The sequence below is a fragment of the Antedon mediterranea genome, chromosome 2 (assembly GCF_964355755.1).
Source record: "Antedon mediterranea chromosome 2, ecAntMedi1.1, whole genome shotgun sequence".
Taxonomy (NCBI): Eukaryota; Metazoa; Echinodermata; class Crinoidea; order Comatulida; family Antedonidae; genus Antedon; species Antedon mediterranea.
Window position 1 is genome coordinate 17,164,106 of NC_092671.1, and position 24,338 is coordinate 17,188,443.

The window sequence follows — 24,338 nt, forward strand, 5'->3', positions numbered from 1 at the left end:
TTATTCAATCAACAGCGACGTAATGTCGTTGACGGCAGCGTATAAAAACTGTGTCAGGATTTGCTCGGCGGAGAAAGCACACTGCGAACAGTCGGATAGAAAAGATTGGTTCCCACTAGGACAGAAATCAATGACGTAAGCAAACAAGTAATCCATCGCTCGTGATAGGTCAATACTTGTGTCACGCTACGTCTTGCGTTGCGTCCAGTGGGAACCAAGCTTAAGACTTTCGACACCATTCAGATATCCTCCGAATAGGTATTTAGTCCTTATAGTGCTAAACATAATGATATTTGTCCTCTCTTAAAATGAATAGGTGTCACAAATAACCTTGGGTTCTTTGTTGATGTGTTATGTTTGTTCAAACCATGACCAACATTAACATGGTTTATCAATTTGATTAATTACGTCAAACGATGCCGTATTGCACAATATTGGATATTTATACTTACAAAAATAACGTCTTATTGTGATTAATATTTTAATGCTTTATAACAGCAGGAAGATGAATAATTCATTGGTTATGTAAATTATTTAAAAACGTAACACGCATTGAATCATTCATTACCGTAACTTATACAAAAATAGTACAATAGATCTCACATAAATAAAATAACCCTTATTTAAGAATAATTTGAAACAGTTTCGCGGTTTCTAAATTAATATTTCATTTAATTTCATCTTTTATTTCGGAAAAAAAAGAATACAGAGTACAAAATTCTCCATAACTCAAGAACAAATTACAAGTGTCTACATTATTATAAATATTAAGACAAATATCAAGTCAAGTCAAGTATCATTTATTGTCATTTGAAAAAAAACAACATAGAAATTCTGTTTGCTCTGTTGGCGGAGCACAATATCCAACGGACACAGTACGAACTCTAAACAAAAACATTACAAAAAGTGTCTAATAGCTCCTGGAAAGAAACTATTTGTAAATCGTGCCTTATTGGCCTTAATAGAACGAAATCGCCGACCGCTGCTCATCAACTGGAGCATAGAGGCCGGATGAAATTGATCATCTTTGATAGCCACTGCCTTTTTTAGAAGACGATCCGAAAAAATGTTCTATACATACATATATATAAATCCAAAGGCAAATTACTGAAAAAATGACAATGCTGTGGGCTGGATCTCCATGGAGATACAAAAAAAAGGCGAAAAGCTAAATCAAAACGATAAGTAAACCAGCCAGAAAAGTTAGCAGAGCTTTCGGGCAACACTAACCCTTCATCAGTGCAAGTATATATATATATATATATATATATATATATATATATATATATATATATATATATATATATATATATATATATATATATATATATATATATATATATATATATATATATATATATATATATATATATATATATATATATATATATATATATATATATATATATATATATATATATATATATATATATATATATATATATATATATATATATATATATATATATATATATATATATATATATATATATATATATATATATATATATATATATATATATATATATATATATATATATATATATATATATATATATATATATATATATATATATATATATATATATATATATATATATATATATATATATATATATATATATATATATATATATATATATATATATATATATATATATATATATATATATATATATATATATATAAATAAACCGACGCCATATAGACGCGTGGTTAATACAATAACTTCATCCATCTAACATGTAGATTGGAAGATGAAATAGCACAATCATAAATGCATTTCGTAACCATATTGCCTGTCCTCCCCAACCTGCACCACATGCCATACACCACTTTACGCTGTAGTTAGAATGAGTAAATGTGGTTTTCTACGAACATGGTGCTGGCACTGCATGACCTATAGGTTTATTAGATTCACTGTTGGTAAACCCTCTCCGGTTATAGTAGAAATTAATATAGGAAAGTACAACATGAAAGGACAAACTTACGATTGATCATTCATTTTGTTTTGTAATAGTTTTATTCTTGGAATTGAGTTATTTTAAGTTCAATGGGAAAGTAATCATATAAATATATTTTATTGATCTTGACATTTATACAAAATTAAAACATCGTATAAAATTAAATAATTTAAACTTAGCCTATAATCTAATAACCGTATGTTAGTTACTATATTTATGTTTTACTGTTTTGACATTTTAAAGAAACAATCTGGAAAACATTAATATGCTAATAATATATTTTTCTGGCTTTTGATTTGATTTAGCTTTATGCGTATTTGATTTTGTACCTCCATTGAGATCCAGCCACTGATACCCACAGCATTGTCATTTTGTACCTCCATTGAGATCCAGCCACTGATACCCACAGCATTGTCATTTTGTACCTCCATTGAGATCCAGCCACTGATACCCACAGCATAGTCATTTTGTCAGTAATTTGCCTTTGGGTTATCTGATATATAACATATATTTAGAATCTTTAAATCATCTTAATCCATTATTAATTATTATTAAATTAATATTTATTCAAATTATTATTATGAATGTAATTATCTTAATATCTTGGTGGTGGATATACATACATTTTCTTTAAATAATATTAATAACTAACTATGATTTTAAATTATAATTATGATCAACTATGTTTAAATTTAAATAATTAAAGATTTATACTGGTTTATAAAAATCAAAAATTGAAAATTGTGTACTGATGAAATAAAGCAGAAAACCGTAAATTATCATTTAAATCATCATATATAGGCCTACAGTATAACCGGTAAAGAATATATTCATAAAAACAAACCAAATTTAATTCTTATTGATTTGTGGATTAATTTATTTCATACTGGCTATTGTATTCGATTAAATAATCATAAGGAAAACATTAGCAGTTGTGTGCAAAAGAATGTTATATTGCGCTTTATAGTCTACACTATCAAACTAGTATGTGTGATGTGCCCAAATATGGTAGTAATATGCTTAAATATGGTAGTGCTATGAAATCATCATGTCCATATATGGGCATACAATTTTGATAGTGTAGTCAGAGCTTAAAGATGTCCCGATTGTACTGCGACACTGTTCATATCGACATTGCTGCCGAAAACAAAGAATAAAGAAATTTTAATGAAAACTTGACTGCTCATGCAAATGTGCTACCGTAAGTCTAGTAGGCTGCAGGTAGTATGTTTAATGTTGTTTTTAACATTCGTACATTCATTTGTATTGAGCATAAATTTAATTTGAGATGCACGAAAACATTGTCGAACTACACGAGCGGAAATTGAAGACAATTACAGAAACGTGAGCATTATTGAATACAAAAAGACACATAACACTATTAATAAAGAGTAAAGAATGATAAATATATCAGTGTCGTTTTCAGCTTATAAAATATACCGAAAGACTTTGTCATTCGGAGCGCGTTTCATGCATTCTATTTTTTAACCATGTTCTGACGTCAAAAAATCGTGATCTTCTTAAAACATTATGATAAGATTAGAAGGTAAGCGTCTCTCATGTTTAATATATTTTATATACGTTTTACATAAGTTTAATAATATCTTTTTTTATATTTCATGACATTGTATGTAAGAAGAAACTAGCAACAATGAATAAAGGAACATTATACAGTAAAATTAACAGCAATATGCTCGGTTCCCAGGACGCAACCGCAAGCGAGTTGACCAATGACAAGTAGGCCTACGAGTAATACATCGTTTGTGATTTGTTATATAGTAATTACTTGCGCTGCGCTTACATCCATGCGTCCTAGTGAGAACCAAGCTTTAGAAAGAGATTTTACAAAAGTACAGCAAGAAATCTACTCTCTTTACAATAATCATTAAATAATATATAATGGTTAGTTGTCTAATAATTTTGATGATGCATAAAGTCCAGTTTACACAGACGAGCGGTAACGGTTAATAGAAATATAGAATCTATGTTGTTTCTTATTACCATTTCAAGCTACGTGGTTTTCCTCTTAATGTTACCGCTCGTCTGTGTAAATTGGTCTTAAAAGTACTGTTTTTAATTGAAGAAAACAATTGATTTTTTTCTGACATAATTATTTTTATGTAAATTTTTTTAATCATTTGGATGTAAAACTGAACTCGAATTTTAATCTAGTAAAAAAAACACGGGAGCTATATACTGCATGTCTATGTAATTTATTATTTGATTAGAATCAGAATTAACAGTGACGCATTAGTATAAAAATCCATATTTATAAGTTTATTAAATATAAAGAGAATTTTTAAAATATCGTATAAATGATTGATCTATAGCGCATAATTAAATTAGCACTATATGCGCATAATATATCAGGTACCGTAGTCCAAGCGCACGTTTAAATTCAGTGTATAATCGGATAAGCGCACATCATAATATTATCTTAAAGATGGGCGTAAACAATTCCAATAATTCTAGAGCGTAAACTATTTAAGTGAGCAGAGTTAAACAATGATGATTATTGTATAATGCAATTTGGCGCAAAATCTCCGAAAGAACACAATATTGAAAGATTAATATCGTAGATAAAACAGAAAGACGGAAATTTACATTTTAATAGCGAAGAATTAACGTTTCCATTAACGAAGACGTAAACTTTCAGGGCAGGTAATATACAATTTATTGTGATGACTTCAGAACAACATCTTGTTTTGACAAGTATTGCAGAATTGCAGAATAATATGATTATTCGACCTTGTTTACACGGGTATTGATACTTGCTTTTCAATATGTACCATGCCATTTGTACTGCTTTGTGAACTGCTTTCTACGCCGTTTCAAAAGTTCTAAAAGAGTGAACCATTATTATTACCACCCCATTATGATATTGTTTCTGAATAATCATAATAGCGACCGTACCCCAACATTATTTCTGTATGACGTTACGTATTTGGAATAGAATTTATCTTCTGTAGCCTACCAACTGCCCTCTTCTTCTCTTCTCTTCTCTTGTCCGGTTCCAAAAACTGTCGATGCCCTTGTGTGTACACTACTCAACGCCGTCATCACTCCTGTTACCATCGACCTTCATGGACATTAAACAACGTAAGATCCTTGTTATAACAATTATAAAGCTTTATTTTTACCCGTCCATCTTATATCACTCGACTTGTTCCACGATACGTTCCATCTCGTCGCCTTCACTCCTCTGACGAACTTTGAACTGAATCATTCAATTCAATTCAATTCAATTTACTTTCCACATACTACAACTACTACAACCTAGTACATAGAGGATGCATATTTTAAGATCTGTGCAGAGTATCTTTAAGCTAATAAGCAACCTTAGAAAATAATAATAATTACAATAAACATAAAAGCAGTGAATAAATAAGCAAATAAATAAATAAATAAATAAGGCAGTATACAAATATGTATTGTATGATATATAATAAATAAGCAAACTATCTGTTCCCTTTTTCCGGATTAAAGCTTACGACGGACGCTCCTTTTCCTCTCTTTGGAACGGACCCCCTCCTTTTGTAAACATTTCATCCACGGTTGACTCATTTAAGATTTATTTAAAAATTTTAAAATATAATGCGCCTTTGATCATTTGTTTTGAATTGGCGCTATATAAATGTTTATCATCATTATTGATTATTAAGAACTCAAAAGTATGGTGTTTCTTTGACTTCAGCAAATTATTGTTTTATATTAATTTTATATCTACTGCAAAGCAGGTTTGCGTCAGTGAGTTAACAGTTACGTCAGAATAGGAAAAAACATCTGACCAATTAATTTGTTTGTATTGTGGTTTTTTTCTCTTTTGTCGTATCAAGTATTCATCACATTTGTAGTTATCAATACACATAATATAAATAATACTGTAGGTTTAGGTCTGATTTAATAAACATTGGTTTTATGTGAAACGCCATTTTAACGATAATCTTGGCAGGAGTGAGTCATAGATTTAAAAGAGGTGGGCTTAAGATCGGTAATAATTGTTCATACCGACTTCATCATTCATATCCCTGTATAGAAACACAATCACAATAATTATATTATATTTAAATATATATATATTCACTTGCACTGATGAAGGGCTAGTGTTGCCCGAAAGCTCTGATAATTTTTCTGGCTGTTTTATTTTATTGTTTTGATTTAGCTTTTCGCTTTTTTTTTGTATCTCTATTGAGATCCAGCAACTGATACCCACAGCATTGTCATTTTTTAGTAATTTGCCTTTGGATTTATATATATATTTATATATATAAACACATCAGGCAATGAACATTAATTCTAAACCGCCCATATATATAAACAATAATTTAACCTCATTGTGCTGTTTTAATTGATTTAAACCATGTTTCAATGAGATAATCATATACTGTAATGATATAATATTTAGTACATGTTATTAGCCTAAATCATACTCTTAAACCATTTATAGTATATACAGTGAGACAAAACAGAACGATAACGCTATACGAATCAACGCATTATACAACACATTTTGTCAGACTCACCACCTGCCTAAACTCTCAGTCCACCTGCCGAAAATGCTTTTCTGAACCGATAATCAATTGTAATGTTCTTACATTGAAAGCATTGATTTATGTTGAAGCTAACATATGTTTACTAAAGATATGAATGCATTTAATAATTCTTACAGCTTATTCCAATACGATTTATATCAGATTTAAAAGAAACACCTTGTGGAAAATTGTATGTTGTTGGGCGCTGCTGTGATAAGTAAACGTTTACGAATGGTAGTAAGTAATGGAATGTTTGTTTTTATATTCAATATCTTCTTTTGTGACCTGTTCTACTGTGTGAACTTTGATAATTGAAAAATTGAGGTATTGAAAACTAACACACAAATGTTTTAAATTCTGTAGGCCTTGTATTTATGCAACTTTCTGGCCTTTGGCTTTTACAAAATGTAGCCCTATACAATGTTATTTATGTCCCGAAGATTATCCAAGCAGTGAAACCGTTACACAAAAAAAACCGTTAAAAGTCCTCTATTCATATTTTTATTTCAGCATCACAGTGCAAGATTCTAACGTCAGATGTAACATTATTATTACGTTATATCTTCGCGTTCCTATTACAACCTATTTCTAATACATACACGTGTTTTAAATGCAAATTCTTATATTATTAAGTCACCTCTGACACGTCTTCTAATGACTTATCGATCACTCTACCTTCACAAATATGAATTTTACATTACAGCATGATGGAAATCAAATACTTTAAGCCGACCCGCCAGACATACATTCATGCATATTGCAAATAGAAATTAAAACGTCTCCATATTGAAAACAAATTAAAACATTTCCATATATTGGAGAAATTAAAACGTCTTCAGATTTGAGAGAAATTAAAACTTCGTATTATTATGTGAACGTCTCCTTGTTGTTGACAGAGTGGTATAATACTGTCTATTCTCATACCATCTTCTAATAATATCCATCTGTTTAGTAATTTTTTTTCCGATTATTATTGAGGAAGATTATTCTAATGACTATGTAATCGGTGATATTTTTATATTTAGCTTTATAAAATACGGTATAATAACAATTTAGATATAGGCCTATCGACCAAATGTAATATTAATCATAATTTAGTAGTTTACTTTTGTCTACAATTCGGCCAAAGTGTATTGCAGAGGTTATAGGATACTTCAGCAACTTTGCATTTTAAGGCCTCTCTTATACATTTACAACTCACCCTTAAATACTTAACATGCTTGATAATTGCAAAATATTTTAACTTTATTATACTTTATAGAAATAGCATTTATAGTAATTAAATTAGATGGCGGACTGCTACCTTCAAAAAGCTCTTAACATTTTATAGATTAATATTATAATAGATTATTATTCAATACGAGTAACAAATTGACAGTAATTGAGGGCCCGAGAATCGAGTCCCCTCACCATGACAACCATTCAACAATCATTAACCACTAACTAGTTTTCTGGCATTCATACACGGTTACGTTGTTGCCAAGCAACAAAGATGATGTCACACGTGCTCATATGTTAAGATGGGAACAAAGGAGTAATATGAAAAGACTAAACATTGAATATGTGTATACATTTGATAGATAGTTATGATTCTAAGAATTGTACAAACGAATTTGTATGTAATATAATAATCCTACAACTCAGTTGTTATCCGTATTATTATGTTTCATGTTTCATTTTATGAAAAATAAATATTGATAATAATAATAAAATTAATATAAATGTAAGTTATACTCATTATACATTACCATACTGACGATAGTAATAGATGATAATAGGAGCAATATGTTCATCCATGGTATAAAACCTTATAATAACAATAGCCCATTCAGGTCAGTACCTTTCCCGGGTAAATAATTAAAGCCTGAATACTGGTGCTGTGATAACCGGTGTGGTGATGACTATCGTATAGAAGAGGAAGATAGGATATAAATAACGATAATGTTACGACGATGGTGGTAGTAACAATGACGATGATGATAATGACGGTGGTGGTGATAATGACGGTGGTGGTGATAATGACGGTGGTGGTGATAATGACGATGAGGATAATGACGATGATGATTATGACGATGGTGAAAATGACGATGGTGATAATGACGATGAAGATAATGACGATGGTGATAATGAGGATGACGATAATGACGATGGTGATAATGAGGATGACGATAATGACGATGGTGATAATGATAGTGACGATAATGACGATGGTGATAATGATAATGACGATGATGATAATGACGATGGTGATAATGACGATAATGATAATGACGATAATGATAATGACGATGGTGATAATGATAATGACGATGATGATAATGACGATGGTGATAATGATAATGACGATGATGATAATGACGATGGTGATAATGATAATGACGATGATGATAATGACGATAATAGAAATGACGATATAACAATGAAGATGTGATGAAGATGACAATTGCGATACTAACGATCATTTATCATACTTGTAACAGTTGCCGTTACTTAATGCATTCCTTACAAGGTGAATTTAAAAAAAAACCCAATTTCATGATATGGATGTCAAATAGTTATGTGTGCAGAAAAAATGCCAATTTGTGTGCTGAACATGATAGCACACAGTCTTGATAGGACATGCATGCTTCTAATGTGTAATATAAACCATAAGGATAATGCTTTTCGATTATATGTCATATTTTGTTAATTCTGACAACAACATAAGATTGTAGGGATATAGCTTACGGTTTGAATAATCGTTCACTGTTGTCTTGCCTCAGTGTAAGAACTTTTACTCATTTTCCATCCGGGAACCCTCACTAGGACGTATTATCTTCTCGTATAATCTACATGATTTTCAATACATTCCCATTTAAAATAAGTGAATCCATTGAGGGGTGGTATTTTAAGATACAGAGAAAAGAGTAGATCATAAGAAATAAGCCCAACTTAAACTTATTGCGTTCATTTTGACCTTACAACTTAACTGTTTGTTCTATTGTAACTATTTGCCTGACGTGTGTGTCAATATACATAATTGATTTAGAATTATGCTGGTGTAAAATACATGTTATTAATTAACTACATCTTAGCGTATGGATTGACCTAGATATGTTGCTTGATATCAATCAGATATCAATACGATTATAACAACAAAGTTACAGAAAATTCAAATTTATTCTAAAATTATCTTGTTTATTTTAACAACTGTACTTTATAAATGTCCATAGTAATCTTTTTTTAAACTAATGTTTATGGTTAATCGTGATACCATCTTGTTATCTATTATATTTTATCATATCTATCAAATTGGCTTTTTGATACATTGAAGTTTAAATAAAAAGAGTTTCAAGAGAAGAGATTTGGGTGGGCCATTCGCTATGTGCTACAGTATATTAAAAATGCCGACATACCGGTAGTTTAATTAATTCTCAAATTCAATTTATCCTTTTGCTAATTTTCTTTAGGTTTTCTAACTTCAGTTTCTGTCAATTTGTCACCATTACTGCGACAACCTTAATCCCGTTAGTTCATTTAAAGAAATATTTGACGTTTTTTAGATCTATTCTCAATTATTTAGTTACGGAGAATTAAATTTAAATGATTTCATCCATACAGTACTACTGTACTGGATGAAATGCATTTAACGTTTATCATTTCAATAATTTAATAAACAGATTATTTTTGTTTGTCAAATTTAAATGGTCCGAAAAATTAAAATGCTGTTAGTTTTTGTTTTAATTTAAATTAAGTATCTTACATTAATTGGTCATATATTTTCCATACTCTTACGTTTACTTGATACGAAGTACAATTGAGCATACTATTACTGGGTTCACGTTTCACCAAAGAATTCTCAATTGTACTTTATACTAAGTTCCGCCAGAATGGCAAAACATCTGAACAATTAACTTACCTCCCCGACGCAAACCTACTTTGGATTACATTAATATCCGTTTATGAATTATAGAATAATTATAATTAAATTATTAAATAACTATATACATGCCTATAAGCTAACCTGCAATACCATTTTTTGTATAAAGTTGTATGTCACACGTATCATATTAAGTGTGTTACAGTCAATCTTTTCATACATTTTGTTATGTAATTTAAATTCCTTTTAACGGCATGAATTCAAACATATAACATAAATGCGTTCGTTGTGCAAATGTGATAAAAGTATCTTCGGTAATCTTTTAACGTGAAACTTATTTTTAAGTAATTGAAACGTACGAAATGTTCGGTTGATATCAGTCCTGATTTGCGAATAATGAGTTTTTGCATTATACAGAGTCTAGCATGTTTGATTAATCGCAGGCAAGTAATTACTCCAGGCCTACGGGCAAGCTTGGAAACCATTGCCTTTTCAGATCTATATTTTGCATTTCATAATACAATCATATATCATCTTTGGAATTTTAAATACAAAATTCGTTGGGTAAATGTAATGATATACGTCTTGTACTGTATTACGTCCAAATACAAAGGGATTTCAACTATCACCTTTTTCGTTTGAATTATTATTAGTGAGTAAATAGTTTTACAGTTTATCATTGTCAGATAATCATTATGATTATGGAAGAATGTTTTATACAAATACAAATGAATAATGACAGTGAATGCGTAGGTAGAAGGGGTTGATTACCCCCCCCCCCTTCTCTTTGCTAATTACGCTATACATTAATAATGGCGACAAGAATGAAACCATATAATGATAATTAGAAAACAAATTTAGCCGTCGAGTTATTGTGGTAACACATAATATCCTCAAACTAATTTTTTTAATCATAACATTCCGAAAAATATCATGTTGCCTTAACCCCGCCTAAACCTTTTCCTTTATTTAGTAAAAATATCTCAGGGCTGATTTTCAGAAACTGATTACATCCGCGATTTGACATTTCCTAGCTTGAGCGCTTTTTTTTTTTGATAATGCATTGCTAAAAACTAACATTGAACGAATGAGGAGGTAAAGAAATATAGGGATGGCTACAATTCATTGTGTATACTTCTGTCATGTCAATTGCTTTCTTAATGGCATCAGTTACATACATCAGTTATATACCTCGTGTGAACTATACAACGTAGTAAATTTACCAAGACATTTAGTACAATAACATCACACGAATAGTGTTTTTTTACGAATACGAATATTTTATTACATTATAGTGAAAATAATGTACAATTGGTCAGATGTTTGTCCTACTCAATTAGTATTTGTATTTTATACTAAGTACATTGAGAACACGTAAAAGTAATTCTCGAACCCACGACCTGATCACTAGCACAATTATGAAGGAATATGAAGGGTGAGACCCCAGATTACATTTTTTTAAATTAAAATTATTCAATGTTTTACACCAAAAAAACAATGAGAGGAAGATTTAATAATGGTTAAATAATATACCTTAATTACAGATTACGAAATTTTAAAACTACCATGTCACAAAAACCAATTTTAGCTTTGGGTTAAAATATCAGGTGTTTTTTCGGACGGTTTGATCATGAGGAAAGCACGGTACGATAGTTTCTAAAGCCATATTTTTTATCGAATTTGAACACAATAGATATTATTAGCGTTTAAGGTTTCATAATGATTGTAAACATTGCATCCGTATGAACTGCTACAGTATAATAATTTCTCTTCTAATAACAATTGCAAATTTAATCAGATAGAAAAAGCATATTTTTAATATAACGTATATATTAGGCCTACCATTGTTTAATTTTCTATTGTGAATCTAGGTATACGTTCTAGGATTCAAGATGGAATTAAAAGCATAAAGATTGAAGTAAAAGCGTGAAGATTGAAGTAGAAGCATGAAGATTGAAGTATTTTTATTTTATTTTATTTTATGTCTTTAGGCAATGTGGCCAAGGATTACCAATAGTGAATTAATCACTGTCCTATCAGATAGGTGGTAATCCTCCTGATACAGGGGCTATTGTGTGAACCAGTTCACCGGGGTAACCCCCTACTCTTTTTCGAATAATGAACTGGGTTCTTTAAAGTACACACAGGTTATAACTGTGTACACTGGACCTACGGTTTATAGTCCTTATCCGAGAAGACTTGTTCCACCACCAGAACTAGGAGCGAGTCGGCCTCGAACCCTTGCCGATGTTGTTGTTGTTGAATCTAGGTATACGTTCTAGGATTCAAGATGGAATTAAAAGCATAAAGATTGAAGTAAAAGCGTGTAGATTGAAGTAGAAGCATGAAGATTGAAGTAAAAGCATGAAGATTGAAGTAAAAGCGTGTAGATTGAAGTAGAAGCATAAAGATTGAAGTAAAAGCATGAAGATTGAAGTAAAAGCGTGTAGATTGAAGTAAAAGCATGAAGATTGAAGTAAAAGCGTGAAGATTGAAGTAAAAGCATGCAGATTGAAGTAAAAGCGTGAAGATTGAAGTAGAAGCATGAAGATTGAAGTAAAAGCGTGAAGATTGAAGTAAAAGCGTGAAGATTGAAGTAAAAGCGTGTAGATTGAAGTAAAAGCGTGTAGATTGAAGTAAAAGCATGAAGATTGAAGTAAAAGCGTAAAGATTGAAGTAAAAGCGTGAAGATTGAAGTAAAAGCGTGAAGATTGAAGTAAAAGCGTGAAGATGAAGTAAAAGCGTGTAGATTGAAGTAGAAGCATGAAGATTGAAGTAAAAGCGTAAAGATTGAAGTAAAAGCGTGAAGATTGAAGTAAAAGCGTGAAGATGAAGTAAAAGCGTGTAGATTGAAGTAGAAGCATGAAGATTGAAGTAAAAGCGTGTAGATTGAAGTAGAAGCGTGTAGATTGAAGTAAAAGCGTAAAGATTGAAGTAAAAGCGTGTAGATGAAGTAAAAGCATGATTGAAGTAAAAGCGTGAAGATTGAAGTAAAAGCATGATTGAAGTAAAAGCGTGAAGATTGAAGTAAAAGCATGATTGAAGTAAAAGCATGAAGATTGAAGTAAAAGCATGAAGATTGAAGTAAAAGCATGAAGATTGAAGTAAAAGCATGAAGATTGAAGTAAAAGCATGAAGATGAAGTAAAAGCATGCAGATTGAAGTAAATACGTTTAGATTGAAGTAAAAGCATGCAGATTGAAGTAAAAGCGTGAAGATTGAAGTAAATACGTTTAGATTTAAGTAAAAGCATAAAGATTGAAGTAAAAGCATGAAGATTGAAGTAAAAGCGTGAAGATTGAAGTAAAAGCATGAAGATTGAAGTAAAAGCATGAAGATTGAAGTAAAAGCATGATTGAAGTAAAAGCATGCAGATTGAAGTAAAAGCATGAAGATTGAAGTGAAGACATGCAGATTGAAATAAAAGTATGAAGATTGAAGTAAAAGCATGAAGATTGAAGTAAAAGCATGAAAATTGAAGTAAAAGCATGAAGATTGAAGTAAAGGCATGCAGATTGAAGTAAAGCATAAAGATTGAAGTAAAAGCATGAAGATTGGAGTAAAGGCATGCAGATTGAAGTAAAAGCATGAAGATTGAAGTAAAAGCAGGCAGATTAAAGTAAAGGCATGCTGATTGAAGTAAAAGCGTGAAGATTGAAGTAAAAGCATGAAGATTGAAGTAAAAGCATGAAGATTGAAGTAAAGGCATGAAGATTAAAGCGTGAAGATTGAAGTAGAAGCAGGAAGATTGAAGTAAAGGCATGAAGATTGAAGTAAAAGCATGAAGATTGAAGTAAAAGCATGACGATTGAAGTAAAAGCATGACGATTGAAGTAAAGGCATGAAGATTGAAGTAAAAGCATGAAGATTGAAGTAAATCCTTCATTATGTTATATTATTATCATGAATGTTTCATCCAACGCAAATAATGAGGACACTTCAGATGTTACCATTTCAATGAGTAAGTCATAATTATTAAATCATCTTGTCCGATTGGCAAAAAAAATATCATATTCAACTAGAATATAAAGCCTAATTTTTAATCAATATTCGGAAATGGCTAAACTATTATTGTATCGTTATAATTACCGACAATGCAAAACACGACACTGTTAAAGTTATCGCTTGCACATCGATCTGATATAGTAGCGAGTAATCTTTGTTTTTTTGAACACTCATTTTCTACAACTATTTGGCAAATAGTATTATGATTGTTAAATTATACGATCCAGGTAATGAGCTGGACAAAAAACGGGCAACCTAGGCTTTGCGCAAAACATGCAATGGAGAATAATAAGGAAGAAGTACTAAGCTACGAGTTCATAAATTGTTTATTCTGAATGATATTCATTAGGCTAATTAGAATATCATTCTGTGGCGTTCACAAATCATCCAATGATAATTATTTATTTATGAACTCATGTTCATTACGGGACCAAATTGATTTTCTGTATTTTTGTAATATTTATAATGATGATAATAATATTTATTCGGCATTTCATCAAGTACGTGACAGGAGCAAGCAATAGGCCTGAACATATTGAACTGCTCTTGCTCCAGCATTTTGCACAATATTCTGAACAAAATGTCAAAACTAAATTACGTGGTTTAGCTACGTACAACATTGTTAGCTGAGCATCATTACGATGGTTGTTAGAAATGTACATGATAAAGAATAAAAATTCAAGTAGAAAAACATGCTAATCTGGTCACAAAGGCATTTTCCTATAATGTGAATTGTACCACAAATTATTTATCATAATCTATGTATATTCCATTATTCAAAACAGTTTTTTTCCGTACATTCCAAACAAAGGTAATATTCGATTATTTAGCCACTTATGATGTTTAGCGGTAACATCAACACATATTGGAATACACATAATCAAACTGCTAAAAGCGGTAATATTTCGTAGGTGTGCGGAGATGTATTAGAGACATTTTACATGTTAGCCTAGAGTATATTCCAATCTTCTCACTATATAATGCGTTTGTATTTTGACTAAACACCTTGATAAAAGAATAAAACGGAAAACTATAGCCTAAATTATAATTATAGTTTTTAATTATGTAAGATTTTGAACGCATTATTACATTTTCCTAAAAACACCATTCTTAACATTTTTTCTTCCTCTGTGAAAAAGAACTTAGGCCTATACAATCTTATTTGTTTATGTATTTGTCCTGTCATTGTCTTGTTTTTATTTGTAAGGTTCTTTTTTAAGTATAAGGGGAGCCACAAAAACGAGCATTGCTCTTTTGTTTTTTCCCTCCATTTTTGCATTATTTTAACTATTTACCTTATCAAATATTCTTATGCAATTTTGAAAATAAATTGAAATCTTGAAACCTTGAAACAATAGAAAAATATTTGTGCTATTACATGTACATCCTTCCAGCTGCACTAAGTTTCGAAAGTAAAAGTGACATATACATCGATCTGAAACTGGGCTTGATAGAACTGAACTCATATAAATAAAACCAAATTAATATACCTGTATTCTTAACGCCACAAAAGCACACAATTTGATGACGCACTTTGTGCGGACAGATTATCCCTAAATAAAAGCTTTGTTCCCACTTGTACGCAACGAACCAAGACACAACGTGAGTTGACCAATCACAAACGTCAGTTCGGGTGATCCATCGCGTCGGGATTGGTCAAGTTACTTACGGTGCGCTTACGTCTTTACGTTGCTTCCAAAAGGGACCTAAGCTTAAATAGTTACATTCACAGGATTGACGTCACTGAAAAAATGTTACATATTTTATCGAACAAATACCATTTTCAGCACTCGTGTTTTATTTAAAAGGGAATAAAATTACTTTATCAACTGTTTTCTTTTTTTTAAAATAAATTATTTATGTTATATAAGAGAGATGTTTGTATACTTTTTTTAGTCTCGAGATTTATAGGCTGGAGTAAACATTTTTGAAATATGTCTAAATAACAATGACACTGTTTGAAGATATGAATTGTGACGAATTACGACACGATAAACAGTTCCAGCAGCCAGACCAAAAGTCGGTCGAAGCTTCGAGACATTTGCTCAAGTTCTTTATTAGATCTTTAGTGTTACCGCGGGCATTTGTTTATTAATGAAAAAAACTACTGAAAGCGGTAGCTGGATTGGAAATATCATCGAATGGCGAGTGACCTACAAAATAACATTTATATTACTTGAAATGTAACTGTTAATAATAAGATCTTGCGTTCATCTTATTTAGTAGAGACTATTACATTAAATATTGAAGGAAAAGTTCAATGTAAAGCAAACGCTAGAGTTTGAAAATAGATAAATTGTTTTTTTTTTGCTTAGTCGGTCATTAACAGTTTTAAAAATAGTATACGTGTAGCATGGAACATGCAAACAGGTATTAACACCTAGACAGATGACAGAATTCACAGTAAACAATCCATATAGGCCTACACATTGACTCATTAACATTACACTGTTTATTCTTTGAGATGCGTGTACACCATTGTTGACAATCTTTATATCAAGTGGATTATGCTATTTCACCGAATAAGTCTGTTGATGGTTGAATAGGTAATTTGTGTAATGAAATCGTTATAGTCATCATCAGACTTCTCTTTCTATCGAAATGACCGTTAGCCGATATGTGCTTACTTAACATTCATTTCTTTTCAGTCTGTTACTCTGTCCTTGTCTAATGTATGTGTTGATTTCATTATCAGAATTAATTTAAAAGAGAGTGATTTTATCTTGCCATTGATTTTAACTTTAATTTATGAATGTCGCTCATTTAGTCGTCAGTAATCATTAAGGAATCAATACTATGAAGAAAGCTATGATATCATTTATTGTTCTATACATAGATATCAAAAGCAATGATTGAAAACATTTACATCATTGGATATTCATCCGAATTAATGTTTAGTTGTACGGAAGAATTAAACAAGACAAACCGATAAGCTACTAAAGGTCTATATGTGCCATACTCTAATCAAGTTCCTAAAATTGTAATTTTCATTGATTTATACTCTGAATTTCATAAAAAATACATAGATTTTAGGAATCTACAGTAAATGTGTGTAAGAATATTAAAAAATAACAAAATAGTCAAGATACAGGTTTTTCACAATTCAGAAGCATTTTACAGAAATCCCCACCTGTCGACAAGCTCCTGGTATTCAAGTTCCTAGGTGGAGACCATAATAATGAAAGGTGTTTCTCTATAATTATATGATGCAAAGCTGCTGAAGCTCAATACAAATCTAGTATATATTGGCTGGACATTAGAAACAATATTTGGACCCAACAAAGTGTATCCTTAATAGAAGTGTAGGCTGGGTATTTCCTTTCACTACTACTGTATGAGTCCAAAGGTAGGGGTTCTAATTTAGCTTTGGTGCCTAACAATATATAGGCCTACCAGTGAGATAATGTCAATGGGGAAAAGATGAGATAGGTCTAACGAAGTAAATAGAAACCTCTTTGTATCACTATGCTACCAAAGAGCAGGTCAAACTATTTTACATAGCCTACTATGCAACTGTGTGTTTTAAAAATGAACATTAGTGCGATTAGCCACAGTATTTTTCAGAATTTATTTCATTTTGTCTACAATAGGCATACAGATATATTAAATTTAAAGAAAACAAAAAAATTCGAAAACTAATACAGAATCCCTATTATTAAGGGGACACCTTAATAATAGGATGTCTTTGGAGACAGTAGTGTGAAAATATATATTTCCCCTCGTTCAGTTCACAAGAAAGTGTCTTCTTAATAGGCGTTTCCCCTGAATAGAGCCGTTCAAACGGGGTGGGGAGAGGGATTGCTTATACTGTTGGTTTTTTTAATTGAGGTTACATCCTGAGATAATTTAATTAATTAATTAAATAATTGCGTACCGTGCTTAGTTTACAAAACGTCCATACAGAGACAGATATCTGTTTTTAATAAACGTCTACAGATTGTCAACATCGGCCACTTTATGCATTATTTCGCTATTAATGTCACTAAAAATAAACAAAAGATCGCATTTAAAGCCATTGGGATTTACTACAGGGATTATAAATATGACAGTTGGCCGAGTTCAACAACAAATTCAAAGCATTTGCTGTACAATGAAATATCCATTGTGAATTATTGTCCATACCATCTATAATAGTAAATAGCAATAACGTTTATAGGCACTGATAATATAACCACGAATTCATTAATCAGGAGGCCTAAATTATTTTTCTGTAAATGGTGTATACAGGGAGTTGTAAAAACTGGTGTATATGCCTAAGTGTCAACGTTTAGGAAAGCTGTGTCTGATAACAATGTCTTTGTTATAAACACTTCTCATTATGCTGATGGTCATACACGTACCCTGGCCTTGTCATTTATTTATAAGTATAGTGTGTATGTTTAAAAGCAAGGACTAGCTTCATCGACATTTATTTATGTGTATGTTTAAAAGCAAGAACTAGCTTCATCGATGAAAATGAACTATATTAACCATGGTTAACAATAATATGCAATTCTTACATTATCTTGATATTTTTAGACAAGATAAAAAATGGTATGAAAACAACACAAATATGTTATGTCGTCATGTGGAATACCATATTATGACAAAAAGCAATTTAAAATGTGGACATGTTTTAAGATTGTTTATTAAATTGTTCCATTTTACTGCATTGGTCAGACCAACCATTGAAATAGCATTTTAGAATACTTTAGAAACGTCGGTGGTAATATTAATTACGGTGTTTTAAATAAATAAATACCAGTGATTACGTTGTGTTAATTATTAAAGTAAGGTTTTTATAGGCCTAAACACGGTTTTTTTTAAAGTATAAAAATGTATTACCGTAGTTTGATATCTAAGGCTAATTTAGACCTACTAATAAAAACAATAGAATAATAATCTAGTATGCCATCTAACATTGCTCTGTTTATATCTGTGCGATTAAACTACAGTGTTTAAATGTATAAAATGTTCTAATTCTTCATTATCAAAATACAAAGAAAAAAGTATAATAAATTAAAACAAGTCGATAAAGAGATGAACAGGAAACACATACAAATTTGTAATGAGCTTGATGATTGTGTAAAATTACGGAAAAAAATGAAATAATAAAAGTTTTTAAAAAAATGTAGAAAAAATAATGTACTTACGGGTTCCATCGAATCTCGTTGCTATGGTATCCAAAAAGGTATTTTGGGGAGCTAGCAAGCCTTTCCGAACTGGCATTGTTTATAATATTATGTATCTATTGCCAATTCAGATATCAACATTATCATATTTTATCCTAATCCCATTTATCGGCCATTGAATAGCTGGTATATTAAAATCTCCTGGCTAAAATCAATTTTCATTAACATCCAATACAGATCGGCTGGGGCCGGATGCTTCCATGACACAGACAATTGTCAAAAAGTTCAAGTGAATTAATTGTAAAGCATTGTACAGAAAATAATGTTTTCCATCACTAACGTAACAACCAGTAAAAGAAAAGCTCAGCCATCAATAGATCAGATCAGATACAATGATACACCAAGTAGTACATTGTTGTTTATTCTGTTAATTAATATCGGTGATTTCCAAAACTGACTGTCTGGCTATTGAATATTTCAAATCCATGTACAGCACTCGAGTGATAACAAAGCATATCGTATTCTGAATATTAGAACTCGACTTTTAACGTGCAGGCTTTTATCCGTCGTGTCGTTCCATTGAAAAGTCATAGAATGGTTTCAGCAATCGCATATGTTCAGCCTAATTAGATCAGTCGCATCAGTCCAGCCGAGTACTCTCATCATTCTCCAATATTCCGGCATATTAACTAGCTGACTCCTTATCTTACTCGAATTATGTGTTTAATCCATCAGGTGGTTGAATAAAGAACCGTATAATTAGATCGGTTAAATAGATGGTGTACTGTCAAAGCAGGGTTGTTTAGCTATACGTTACCATAACTGTCAGTGCTTAAACTGCCGTGTAACAAGATCAAAAGAAAGCCTAAGTCGAGGAATTTATTGTTTTTACAAACTACGCGTATTATATTACTGTAGGCCTACATCATTCATTATTTACATCTGGCATAATGGTACAAAACGGTCCAAAAACAAAAGCACGGTCTTAAGAAGACAACATTTTTACAAAATCAATTCGAATCTGCTACTTTTTACTACTGTCCAAGAGTGGGAACAGCTTTGTTCTTCATCAGATATAACAAATTAGAAATAATGGTCTGAATCCAAATAGGCCTATGCTTTTTTTTAAATAAAATAATAACACGTTGATTTTAAATAACTACATCTGGGTTATTCCTTAATCGTTACTCATTGATTAATACAAACGCTGTAGGCCCTATTGTTGATTTAGATTACCATTTATTTTTTTCAAAATCAATGCTGCTAATTAACAAAACCATAAGGGGAAACATTTGAGGATATATGCGTACTTTGGGAATATAATTTTAATTGGGCTGAATCGTTTTAAATATTAATGGAGATATTTTACGGTGTCATCGGCTATAAAAAGTATGAGGGCCTCCTATTAGTAGGAAAGGAGTAAATAAGGTCGTATATTGCTATCCCTCGTAAGCCGCACGTAGGAGGTATGGATAGTAGTTTACCGATGTTTGATGGCATAATACCAAAGATAAACTATTTATATTCTTTGATCTGACACACTAATTGAAATTTAAAACTCTTTGTACATATAGATATATACATTCACAGGCATGGCAACTAAAGTGATAATCTAACATTCGATGAGGTTAAGATGCGGAATATAGGCCTATATGTATTTTTTCTTTTGTATGTTCTATCCAAAGGAGCAGCAACAATTGCACTGGACGTGTAGGCCAAATTATACGCTTGAAAATACGCAAAACGTGGTGTAAATGTGATATCTTTTGCGTAAAATCATACGAACAATTCATAACATAAACGAAAGCGACAGAGGGCGTGCTATCTAATAGTTCCACCCATGGTAAATAAAGATAACTCGAGCCTGATTTTTAAAATAGTTTGCTGGTATTTTGTTCTATAAAATTGCGGACGTTATCCTGCAAACAAACTTATATACAAACATAAACAAACTTTGATAAACATAAAACAGGCAAGCATTTTGCCACGTAAAGTAATGTATACCTAGTAATGGGCATCTGTGTGTGTAAGAGACTGTGATACGGGAGAAGAGGCACTGAAAGCCCATTGAACGAATTATTCTTAATTACGAACAATATCTCAAACAACGACCTAGAATTTTTTTGTCTAGAGTAAAATTGTTTCTACATTTAATTCGGATAGGCTATGATATATGGCATCGTTATGTTAAAACACAAATGCTGACGTCAGCACTCTGCGTTTGTCCATATTTGATAGATCTTGTACAGAATAAATTAAAAATGTTTAAATAGTAACACGTACTGTAGATATTAGTAATCCATATTATAACCCATGCAAAATGTACTTGGTTAATGCATATAATGTGTATTTAATGCAATATTTTATATAATTATTACGAAATTACGGTGCCCAAATAATACCATGTTACGAACTCTGTGTGATGTACCGTACCATAGAGATATTATATAATAGCTCTATGGATGTAGGCCTACCTAACTCTACAAATTTTAAATACATTCTTTAATGAACTCTCAACTTAAATTACACATTAAATTGTCTAAATACACGACGAATAGCTGTTAAATAATGAGTTTAACGCTAGGCCTACCGTATGTATAGTAGTCATTTAGTAAGAAACAACTCTATCTTTAGTAACTGATGTTGTATAATGAACCTACCTTCAAATGTACTTTATATATCTTAATACACAATTATTAGAATTTCACTAAATAAAACACGTTGTCAGTATCTCGAACAATGTAAAGTGAAGAGAGATAGTGAATTCAGTTTAAGGTTGGTCCGGGGGTTGGTCTGCTAGAACATTTGCATACACGTGTATCAATAACGACGCCCTCATACCGTAAATGATTTCCTCGATGTTTTGTTCACTGTTCAAATAACAGTGGTTTGGTTACTGTACCTCTTTTCCTTTCTAACTTCAATACAACAAAGTAATGTTTTGTTTTCTGTTACTGTACCTCTTTGCTTTTCTAACTTCAATAGGCCTACAACAAACTAACCTCAATCGGAACAACCCGTACACTAACCTGGTTCTAATACTTAATTATAATTTACGGTATAGCTTGTTTGATTAAAGATGTATTGTCCCTTGAAACACAAAAAAATGAAGGTCAAAATATTCTAAATTTAAAGTGGCCATATCAAAGTAATATTAAAGTTTTTCATTTTAAGTCGAAAATTCGAGCCAAAACAACAAGTTTACGTAATTAACAGGTAAATTAGTTTGATTACATTTCATCTGGAAAATCGTCACGAGCGAAAGTAAACAAAGATTTCAAACCATGAGTACGCATTATGCATTGCTAAATTAGCATTGTTTACAACTCGTCACGGTTAAGAAGGTATTTTCACACAGATCATGAGGAAGTTTTATGATTATGCATACAGAGTAGCCAAACAAGCACGTTTCCTTATGGGATATGTTTTGATTGAAAACTTTGACTGGAAGTCAAAGTTATTTTTTTAACAAAAAAATGTCTGTATTTCAGTTAAATTTTTTTTTTTCGAATAATTTTTGGTGATAGTTAATAACTATTATGATACTTCAAAATGACCCACCTTTTTTTGAAATCTTTTATTTTTTATTTTTTTGGAATTTGACAAAGGGACAATACATACATTTTACTTCACTAGGCCTATAGTTTTATCAGCATTCATAGCTAAATTATACAGACGTGATATGTTGTGTGATAGTCTGTCACATAAAAATGTATTTACAATTAATGTTATTATGCTCATTGAAGAATGTCTATTAAAACCATTTTCATGTTATGTCACCTGGTGATAGACGTGTCAAGCAGCAGCTGGAGTTATGTTTAACACGTTATTGGGTATGGTAGAATTTGTCAGTGACACGTATTATTTTGACGCTCAATAACGCTGAATTAATTGGTCATCGTGTACCGGTAAACGTCCACTGCACTGCCAGTGTAACGTGATATCAGTATGAGCTTAATTATTTTGTATAGGCCTATTTTTTTTACCGAAAACCATGAATAAGTGTTAATTAAATTACACAAGTATTGTGAAAATAATTTATTTTTTCACATAGTGGTGATCTATGTTGTAAACACGGATGTAACAAAAATAACACCTGACGTCAACCATTGCTGGACAAAATTATTATACTTAAGTGCCATAGTGACATACTTAAGTATAACGCAGAATAAGTAAATTAAACTTAAATTTGTTTTGTTCTAAAGGCAAACATAAATACATTTACTAATTTCAAATATTGTAATAAATAAATTTTTCAATAATTGAAAAAAAACGACATATGTCATTCAACAGGGAATGCGAATAGACACTCATCAGGGAAATGTAATGTGACATTTCTAACGAGAATATTGTTGGAGATCATCAAAAAGGGATTATGAAACCATAGAAATGATGATGATTACACTCCAGAAAAATAGAAAATATTAACATTATTTTTTAATATGCGCCAACCTGTCTATATATATGTATAAGTACAATTAAGATTTTATTAGAAATGCTCTTTTTTCCAAACCAAAAATTAGTATGTAAAACTAACCCTGACAGTTTCTTCAGAAGTTATTACTACAAACCAGATGAACATTTTCAATCATACAATTAAGATTGTTACATTACATTTATGTAGCGCTCATTTCTATGAAAAGCTCACATACTCGCATTGGTTAAAATAAAACATCTTTAAATGTTTTTTTAAACTGATTATAATCGTTCAAATGTTTAATGTAACTTTTGGTAAATTGTTGCAGATTCTTGGTCCAGCAACGAAAACGAGCGGTCAGCAAATGTCTTTCGATTAGTTTGAAAATTAGTTAGGCCTAAAGAAAATAAAACTTTAAAAAATAAAAATCAGACTTTGAATAGGCCATTT

General features: G+C 31.0%; 1 protein-coding gene across 1 annotated transcript in view; it reads right to left on the reverse strand.

The window, feature by feature from the left end:
- Positions 1-20,143, reverse strand: part of LOC140040606 (voltage-gated delayed rectifier potassium channel KCNH8-like) — a 70,106-nt gene extending 49,963 nt beyond the window's left edge. Inside the window, exon 1 of the mRNA XM_072086660.1 lies at positions 19,493-20,143. Coding sequence (XP_071942761.1) covers positions 19,493-19,568 — 76 coding nt within the window. The 5' untranslated portion in view covers positions 19,569-20,143. The remainder of the gene's footprint in view (positions 1-19,492) is intronic.
- Positions 20,144-24,338: the final 4,195 nt, after the last annotated feature.